Below are 10,506 nucleotides of genomic sequence, written 5' to 3' on the forward strand. Positions count from 1 at the left end.
GTATTGGGGCTCTCGATTTGACCTTCTCTGAGGCTTCATTATATTGTTACCTCTGTATCCACCTCCTTCACAGTGTACATAGCTGACATGCCCATTGGGATGTTATCTCAGTTTGCAATGTCAATCTTATCTTAGAGTCACATGCAGTACATAGCTTTTCCATCAAGTACCTCGACTCGAATCATAAATTGTATTTCTCTGATTTATGGGCATAAAACATTGACATTTTTTGAATAACTCCTTATATCAACATGAAGTCCACTAATTGCCACGTTTGGCCACAATTTTCATTTTTTTTTCTTTTGCAGTTAGGTTCAAAAGCACACATAGTGTGGGGAGAAAGCAACATTACAAAAAACAGAAGGACCAGCTTGCATATTTTAAGGAGAACTACTTTATCGCTAAACGACCTGGGATTAAAATGAAAAGATACCAAAGTGTTTAACTGTCGAGGCATTTTTTCTCTGTATTTTGTTTTGGGGCAGATTTCTATTTTCACCAGATGAAGAGCTAAAGTTCATTACTAGGTGATGGGTGCAGTGCTCAAAGAAAAAGCGTGAAAAAGTGTACTAAAACGAACTACCAGGAGAAGAAAAAAGTTTAATATACATCTCGTGGTGTCCGGGTTAAAAACAGTGCTGAAGCAGTTTAAAAAAATAACTGCAACTATCAAGTTAGAGGGTCGGTCTACATGTTTCTGCTATCATGACCTACAGAGTGTCTAGCATTCCTCAGGACCTAGAAGTGTAAGCTACTGCATACCGTGTGAAAAAATAATAATAATAAACATTGAAAAACACAGGAATAACTGCTAAAAGGAATATATATAACCATACACACCAAACTTCTGTATTCTAGGTGCGTGTAGCTGTCCAATCCAAAATGTGTGGGTAAGAGGCCTCACCTCACCTGGCAACTGCTAAGGACATGAGACACCTCTCTATCCGTCGGTACCTCGAGCTTCACTGAGCCGTAATTACACTGCAGTTACACCTGTGTTTTGGGATTTTTATGCACTAGCTTGCACTTCTTGGTCCTGAGGAATGCTAGACACTCTGTAGGTCATGATAGCAGAAACATTTAGACTGACCCCCTAAAATGATAGTTGCAGTTATTTTTTAAAACTGCTTCAGCACTGTTTTTAACCCTGACACCAGGAGATATATATTAAACCTTTATCTTCTCCTGGTCGTTAGTTTTAGTACACTTTTTCACGCTTTTTCTTCGAGCACTGCACCCATCACCTAGTAATGAACTTTAGCTCTTCATCTGGTGTATTTTAGTACATCCCTGAATATTGAAAACATCCCTGTGCTCCTCCTTCACAGTGAGGGGGTTGTAGCCCTCGGCTGTACTAGGATTTACAGTTGGGAGGAGAGCCTAGATGATGAAGCATGTCGCCTCTGGTGAGTGATGGGATTCCATGCTTTAAATAGGTCTTCCCTGCGTGAGGTTCAATATACTTTACTTGTGTTTAGACATCCTAGAGCGCCTAGTTACTGGCTAGACCCACAGATAATTTAGTCTGTTTTGTAGAGCTCTTGAGCCGTCTGGTTCACTCTTGATGGCAGGGCAGATTAGTAGTATTGCTGAGTTTGCCAGCTAAAAGGCCAGGGCATGGTGGGGTTACGGTGCATGTGTTGTCAAATGCAGGAAGTAGCATCTGAATAAATATTCCTACTGACCTCCTGAATGACGTGGAGTTCTCGTGGATTGCTGAGACTAAACTGCAAAGTAATAGAGGCACCACCATTTTAGAAAATTCTTAACTAACAGAGAAATGACAACTTCACAAAATGCAATGGCAGCTGAAAGTGTTGAGTAAGGACTGAAGAACAGATGTTAGAGAAGCAACCAGGTGTAGCCAGTTGCCTTGGAGGAAAATATTTTAATCCCGCTTATCTTTTCTTTCAGGATGGATTCTGAGAGAAGGTTCACATCTGGCCCAGAAATGCCTTTTAAGGGGTGGGATGAGGCAGGTAGTGAGAGTGCATGAGATCAAACGAGGCCCTCTAAAGCTAGTCCGAATCAAATCACTGTGCCGTTGGTCAAAGTGGCACATTGGATCCAATCCTGTTCGGTGTATAAACTTGTCTTGGAGCAGTTAGGTGAGCCCAGCTCCCTGTCCCAATGTGAAGACATAGGTTCCTTCCTCTCACACCATAATCCTATCATCTCAAATATTAGGCATGTTGTTTAACATACTCCTGGTGTCACCTCCATCCATAAGAGTTCGGATGTTGGTTTCGTCAGTAGAGACCTACTCTTCATCACTAGAAAGTGAAGATCCTATGCTTTTTCGTGCCCTCATTAGTCAGCTCCTTGGGACTGTCCAATAATAAAAGGACTGGACCTTGCAGCAGAAGCCACAATTGTGCAAGGATTCTAAATAAGGCAGAACATTAGCAGCAGAATTATAGTCAACAGTGGATGTAGGACTCCCTAAATTCACAGCTGGCAGGGCAGCTGACAAAATGGCAGAGAGAGCGGCCAGACACTACAGACTGAAGTGGGCTTTTCCTAGATACGTAACATCACAACAGAAAAATGCTTTGTTGTGAACCTCTAATCACACAGTAATCCGATTAAGAGTAGAAACACATTCACACAGATGCATAGACACTGCCATACACAAACAGCTCACTGAAGGACATCAGTAAACTACGGCCTGCAACCCTCTCATTGTAAACAACAGGGTACACCACAGGCTGTTTCCTTAGAGTCACACAGAACATACATCAATCACCTGCATTCCTGGTAATGTCTCACCTTGCTACTCTTGTGCACTGTTCTTATACTGGTTATACCTTATAGACCACTTGGGTGCTCCCGCCACATCACCTATATCCTCCCTAGTAATACCTTTCTTGTCCATCCAGAGCATGTGCCAGTTCTTGGTCTGTCTTTCTCTTCTTTGTCTCCTTTGTTTTAGGATGGTAGAAGATGTGATGTCTGTCTGTTCTCTTTTGTAAGTACACTTAATCTACTGATCTTCATTGTGTTACTCTTGACATACCATCACTTTCTGCTACCCATGTCAAGCTTCTTTGTAATCACCCCACCTATCTCATCTCGTCCTCCATTCACCTTTAATCCCCATCTAATCGAGGCAGCTGACGGGGGGAGCGAGGTACAAAATTGGTACAGGAGATGCAGCTCAGTACATAGGTAAACAAGGTATAGTAGACTCCATGTATGTCTGACATAGAAAGAGTAGGAGTCGAGAAAAAGCTAAAACCAAGCTGTTTGTGGGTGGACCGAGTAGAATGAGGAAGCGCTCATTGACAGATTAGTAGAATAAATGATTAACTTGTACTGGAATTACCCAGGTTTACTTTAGTCCTTCAGAAAAACAATTGTGTTGAGCAAAGCTATTGTTTGTTACAACTGTGTACTATGGGAAAGGGGCCACTATGGTGACTGCTATGCATCTGTTCTGTAAATGGACTTGGGTAAACAAAAACTGAGATTATGACCACAAAAGAATGGATGTAAGTCACAAGGTACAATGACCTTCGGACCCAAACCTTGGTAAATCCCTGACATATAGAGCGATTCACCCACCAACTCAGAATACTTCACTCACTAATTTGATGTTACAGTGAGTGATTGTAAGTGAGAGTATGCTTAGAAAAGTGTCCCAGACAGAAGCTGCACCTGATCGATAAGGTTAAAACATGTCTGTGGCTACATGTGTTATTCTGCAAAATAGATTTTCTTGGTTGTTTCTCTGGGCTGGTGCTAAGTCTGACTTTCAGAGGGCTGTTCTGCTACTGTAATGGCACAGAAAAGTTTAAAATTCGTTCAATAGAATGACACACCATGGAATTCCCAATGGGTAATCATTAGCTCAAGCATTTTAATTCAATGCTTTCTTTTCCTCAGTCGGTCTGATCCGGCCATTCTGGAAATCCCTGTTAGGTCAAAGAGTAATGAGCTTTTTCAGGGCTGGCTGGTCCTCATCCCATCAAGCTCATAAGCTAGGCATATATATATTATTTTCAAGTGCTGAGAGATGGTTTTCCTGGATGCTGTGTCCCAGATCATGAAGTAACGCAACAAATTCGATTAAGAACTGCTTGTGAAATAGGGCTGCAAAATTAGTCATTTAGTCACATACATTTAGAAACGTTAGTACAAAGCCTCGATGCAAGCTCTCTTTCAGAAGGCCAGCTTGCTGTTTCAGTGCAATATAGAGTTGTTATTAAAACACTTTCCTGAGCTACTCTTAGCTCCTGCTATGCTTGTCTCAAACAGTGAAATTTAGAGCTGACACAATATAGATCTCATGTAAAAAGAAATAAATCTCAGTGTATTGAATGCCCTGAGAACTTACTGGACACAGGTAACTCTTTAGCTAAATGGAGCTCAAAACTCAAACTGAGCAGAAATTGTGGACTGGATAGAATATGAAATCATGAGTAGGAAATCAAATCAATACAAGAAGTACAGAATTAACTAAAGATGAAATGAGGAATTTACTAGAGTTCACACTTATAAGTACACAGTGAGGTTTATAGGTAGAAACATTGACTGTGCAAGGGATGTTCCAGTTTCCTAGATTGAGGGGGAACACTGCCAGACAGGGAACACAAAAGCTTTAGTTCCTGCTAAAGTTCATGTAGAATTCTGATTTCTGAGAGAACCTGAATGCATGATGCCTAGTAGCAGAGGAACAGATTGACAGTACTGTGGATGGCCACTGCCTTCAATACTCATTGTACAACCCTTACAACCTCAATCTTCGTGACAGCTTGTCCTTATCTCATCCTCAGTGCACTTTCTGACAAAGTAGCATCTTTCATACCTTGCACCCCAAGACTGAACCATACACTTCAGCTGACCTCAGCCGCATTGCATAGCACTAAACTCTCTTAAAGTACCAACCAACCTCCATCCATTCCCAGGGCACTCTCTGATCAACCTACATACCCCTCAACCCAACTCTATTCAATCCCTCCCACCAATGTCCTCATCACACCCATTGATCGACTTTTACCCCATCACAACTGTTGACAGACCTCAATCATCAATTCTCCCACTAGTCAACTTCAACCACCCAGTGCCATTCAATCTCAATTGCATGCTCCAATATCAAGAATCCCTATCACACCTATAATCAAATGCAGTCTTCATCGTACCCTCCAACCAGCCTTAATACTCAATCTTCTCTCCAACCCAACCATATTTTTAAATGTCACTCCACTGACCATGCCTGCATTTAACCCTCCAAACAATTATTCGGCAATCGGCATCACGTTCTCCAGTGGCTCTCTATCAGTGCATTCAACCAATCTCAATATCTGTATACTCTCAAGAGCAACCTCAATTCCTACTACACTCTGATCACAGTCCCTCCCCATCACACAGTAAACTCCACCTTAGTTGCCAGCAGACTCTCAACCTAACTTTAGTTCTACTTACAACCCATCACATCCTTAAAACATAATCAGTAAACCACAATCTGCCTCTAGCACTATATTGTATATCTAGGTCTTATTACACATACACAACTATATATTGAAACCTCTTCCAGCCTTGTCCACAATCCCAAAACCCCCCACCATCAGACCAAAACATCTTCACTAATTTATTCTTCTCTATATAATTCTTTATCTTTAACCACATCCACCTTGATGTCTCTTACTGTTGTTTTTGTGGTGCCTGTGTCTGTGTGTGTTTCACATGTGTCTTAACTGTGGGAGAACTGCTAAAACATCTTTGGCATTTGGGGTAGGATCTAAAAAGTTAACCTTTCACATGCATTTCCGAAATTCAAACTTCTCTCTACACAAGGGAACATCACCAAATTATGGAAATAGGTCTCATTCTGAATCATCTTTTTAGGGTATGTTTGAGGTACCTGGGATCTGAGTATCCCTGTGGAAAGAGTTATGTAGTTCCTTATAATTAGATCACTTTGGCCAGAATATGTGATGTATATAGAATTGGGCATGGCTTTTATTCTGAGTACCTCCATTTTGAAGAAGGAGCCAACATGTAGGAAGTTCCCTACGAACAAGGATTCACAGCAGGCATGTGTGGGCTATGAATAAAGGTTCATTCTAAGAGCCCCACTGGTCCACGTGTGGTTAGAACTAAGCTGATAATTTCTGCTTGTGGAATGTGAATCAAACTTGATGAGGCAAGGGAGGGCTAAAGAGGGATTAGAGTACCAAAGTACCACAAGCACACAAAAACTCGGGTCAGTTTCAGGGACACAGGAGGCACCTTTATTACAGGGTAATGAAGATATTTCATGTATCTACATCAAGAACCTCAGGAATCCACCCATTAGGTGCCCTGACTCTTATTGCATGCACAACACTGACTGTCATGTAGGTGAAGTATTGACTGGCTTGCAGACAATTCGGTAATTTTGTTACTTATTGTTTTCAGTGATACATTTAGGGTGAAGAAGTCTCCAAAGAGGACAACACTCTCGGATCCACCATCACAGGTAAATCTAATGTCAGTGTGAATATGCATCTGACTACAGAAGCCACTTGAAAGCCGGTACAGATCAGTTAAAATCAGTCACACACAAGGTGGTCTCACTTGTCTGTCTGGCCAGTGTCAATTCCTTGTGGCGAGATTGTCTTCATGTCACAGAACGTGGGCTCGTGGGTCCTTGGGGCAGCTTCCAGTTGGGATGAAGTGGGCTTCTGGAGTTGTGTGCTTATGGACTGGTGTTGACTCCTAGAACGCTGATGTGGTTGCTGACTGTCTGGTGCAGCTACGTGTCAGGCTGTGGCTTCTACATGGGTTAATGCAAGCTCTGGGTGCTTTGAGCCAACTCCTGAAGGGTGAAATTAGATCCTAGAAAGCTGGTGTAAAATACTTATTGGCTGGGGTGGAACCTGGAGGAGGCAGAAACATGTTGATGTCAGGCTGTGTGGGATCCTCATGAACTGGTCTAACCAAGACTGGTGGGTTTGAGTAGACTTATAAAGGTTGCGCACGTTTGTGTCAAACTGGCGGGGGATCCTAAAGAGCTAAGCTCGCTCCTGGTGGGCTGGAGTGTTATGTTAACGGAACTTGTAGAGTGCGCATAAGCCAATCGGTTTCATGGCACTGGGGTGGAAACAGTATGTGAAAGTTCTGCTAGCAAGGATTTAGTTGTATGCTTGAATGAATAGCCAGGTTTTCAGCAGTTTCCTGAATTTTTTGTAACATGCGGATGATCTGATCTCTGGGGGGGAAAGAGTTCCAGATGTTGGATGCAATGACTGATTATCTGCTGCCTCCTGTCCTCTTATTCTTGAATGTAGGTACCGACATATGGTTCATATGTATGGAGCGCAGAATGGGTTTGGGGGTGCACTCCTGAATTTGGGAGGTAATAAATGCCAGGCTGCTATTGTTGAGGTTTTTTGAAAGATTATACAGCCAGTTTTGAATATTGTTCTTTGTTCCACTGGCAGCCAATAGAGTTCTTTCATCATGGGGGTGATGTAGCAGCGTCCTTTCATCAAGGGGTGATGTGGCACTGTTTAGGTTGTCGCTATACTAATCAGGCCTGGGATTATTACTCTGATTTGTAGCTTCATGGATTGTTCAGCATCAATTATCACCCCTTGACTCTTTACAGATTTATTTGGGGGATGGGGCTCCATTAAGTGGGGCCAGAATGATGCTGTCCAGTAATCAATCTTACTTTTAGTACTGACTATTTCGGTTTTATCTGAGTTCAGTTTTAGGTGGTTGCTGTTCATCCAATCGCGGATGAACAGCATTGTGGTTTGAAAGTTCTCCTTAAATTCTTGGGAGTAGTCAATCCTGAAAAGTAGTTGCATGTCATCCGCATAGTTATAGATCTATACAATTCATATTTTTGAGAGAATGGACTAGTGTGTGGATGTAAAAGTTGAAGAGAATTGGTGAGAAAGATGAGCCTTGTGGGACTCCACAGTCTAGGTGGGCTATATATTAGTTGTAAGGGGGTCGACTGACCAACTGGGAGAAGTTTGTTAGAAAGGAGATGATCCTGTGAAGTGCTTTGTCAGAAGCCCCACATCCTCAACTCAGTCCACTAGGAGAATGTGATCCGCTATGTCAAAAGCTGCAGACAGGTCCAGAAAGACCAGCACCTGGGTGGCTCCTTTATCACATTCTTCATGTAAGTCATCTATCAAAGAGAGGATGACTGCTTCTGTGGAGTGGCTTCTCATAAACCTGCCTGGCATAGTCCAAGACCTTGGTCTCTTCTAAGAGGGCGGAGAGGTTTCGTGCCACATGCACTTCTGATACCTTGTCCAAAAGTGGCAATAGGGATATGGGGTACCTTACACAAAAATGGCAGGAGGGATATGGCAATAGTTCATTGTTAGTGGGTCTTCTCCTATTTTCATCTGGAGCGGTACCAGAATATGCTAGGTACTGTCCCTAGGCTGATGGAGTGATCAAGAGTGCTTGGGGGATGCTTTCTTTAATGATCTTTATTTTGTCAATGAAAAAATTATTAAGTGTGGTGGAGAGGGACTGGGATGCAGTGATGGGCAATGTGACTCTGTCTGGGTTTGATAGTTCGGGGACAATTCCAAAGATCTCCTCAAATTTATTTATGGACGAGAGGATTTTGCTAGTAAAGAAGGTGGATTTGTGTGGTAGGATATGCATTTTGTACTCTTAAAGGTGTTTTGCAGAGATTTCCTATGCCTCCAAGGACTAGTTTTTCCTCCATTTATGTTCTTAATACTATTGTTTAAGCTTGGCTGATTTTAGGTTGTCTGTAAACCATTTGGTAGCATGGTGGCATCTAGCCTATTTTGACGTGTGAGGGAACATGGATATCGATGGCTGTCATTAGCCAGTTAGAGATCGCTTATCCACGTATGTCGATTTTGCTATTGGGCTCAGACATGGTTGTAGACAGAGTCACAAAAGAGACTCGGATCAACCCACGACCAGCTCCTAGCATACACAAGCATCTAGAAGTACATTGGTGATAGGTGAGAATGGTTGTCTGATGGAGTGCTAAAGGTTCCTGTCAGTCTAATTTAATCTTGGTGCTAGAATGGACTCTTGAAGAGAATTCCTGCAACAGTACGTCATAAAGAAGAGTAGCTGAAATTACCTATAGTCGAGAGCCTTTTACACTGCAAGTATTTCTTTCCTAGGGCTCAAAGGAACTATAGGGCTGATAAGCATGGGTAACAAGAAGGGCAAAGCCAATGTAAAGAAGGTAGGGCATCTAGCCCTTTTACTATCCATGTTGAAGACCAAGGGTCTGTCCAGTTGGCTCCTATAGCACTGCCTGCTCCTTTCTCTGTTGCAGGAGTCAACCCCTCTTCCCACTCCAGAGACACCACCCATCATTCCATCGGAAGACCATGCCACGGATGAGGAGAAGCTGGCGTCATCTGTCACCAATCATAAGTGGACCTGCTTGACTGTGGATCTGGATTCTGATAAACATGGCTACCCTGAACCCTCTGACTTGAGCGCTTTTGTCAATGAGAATAAGTTCATCTCCCCTGTGGACGGTGAGTTTTGGGAAAGTGGATGGGACTTGAGATAGAGAGTGACACTTCTTGCATCTAGGAATCACAATAAACTAACAATTTACCTTTTGAAGTTTGGCCTGGACTCAGAATTACAGAATTCGCTGTCTCGCTAGCCTCATGTCTTTCAAAAATATGAGCAAGAACAGTAATCTGTTTGAAACGCGTAGGTGAGGAAGTTTTTTCCTTGATGGATTAAAAAGCTTAACCAAATCCTAGAAGAGTGCGGTGACTTATTTCAAATTGCTTTGTAAAAGTCTAAACGAGTCTTGTCCTTGACTCGGCACCGGCACTCGCTGAATGGTCGCTCCTTCTCCAGCAAGGGACATTTGCTTCTACATATATATATATATATATATATATATATATATATATATATATATATATATATATATAGAGAGAGAGAGAGATATTATATCTATCTATCTATCTGTCTCAAAATTATAGACCCTATAATTGACCTTGACCAGCCATTAGGAAGTGGTACAGTAAGTTTGCGTGTGCACTGAGTGGGTGTTGACACTTGTAAAAGCGATTCAAAAAGGGACAAGTAGGATCCTAGTCCTGAAGAAAGCCCCAGACCAATCTGTGGGCCCTTTTTGGGCGGAAACATGCCGACCTAGATAGGACTCAAGCTACTTAATTGTGCCTCAAGTGTCCAAAACATGTTTTTAGTCACCCCTACTCCACCCATTGAATAAATGACGTAATTTGAACACAGGTAGGTGCAGCAGGTTTTTAGTTGTCAGGATCCCCCACTCCTCTAGAACCTCCCTGAATAGTCCCTCTATAATGAGGGCCGTCTGCCACTAGAGCTTTCTCTGGTGAGCACAGGATGGCCAATGATGAAGCAAGACACCCTTGGGGGGGTGTGAGGCCATCTTGTTCTTTTTGGAAATCCCCCCGGGGGTCCTCTCTCTAGTTTTTGAGACATGAATCGGCCTGAACTGAGTAAAAATGCTCATTAATGAGGATGTCTAGTTCCCATATTTGAGAGCCATAC

General features: G+C 42.5%; 1 protein-coding gene across 6 annotated transcripts in view; it reads left to right on the top strand.

Moving 5' to 3' along the window:
- Window positions 1-10,506, top strand: part of TACC2 (transforming acidic coiled-coil containing protein 2) — a 395,420-nt gene that overhangs the window by 307,686 nt on the left and 77,228 nt on the right. For all 6 annotated transcript variants that reach the window (XM_086922962.1, XM_086922956.1, XM_086922957.1 and 3 more), the window contains 2 exons: window positions 6,400-6,460; window positions 9,278-9,485. In XM_086922962.1, the coding sequence (XP_086779088.1) occupies window positions 6,400-6,460; window positions 9,278-9,485 (269 nt within the window). The remainder of the gene's footprint in view (window positions 1-6,399; window positions 6,461-9,277; window positions 9,486-10,506) is intronic.

This window comes from Lissotriton vulgaris, chromosome 5 (genome assembly GCF_964263255.1).
Source record: "Lissotriton vulgaris chromosome 5, aLisVul1.2, whole genome shotgun sequence".
Lineage (NCBI taxonomy): Eukaryota > Metazoa > Chordata > Amphibia > Caudata > Salamandridae > Lissotriton > Lissotriton vulgaris.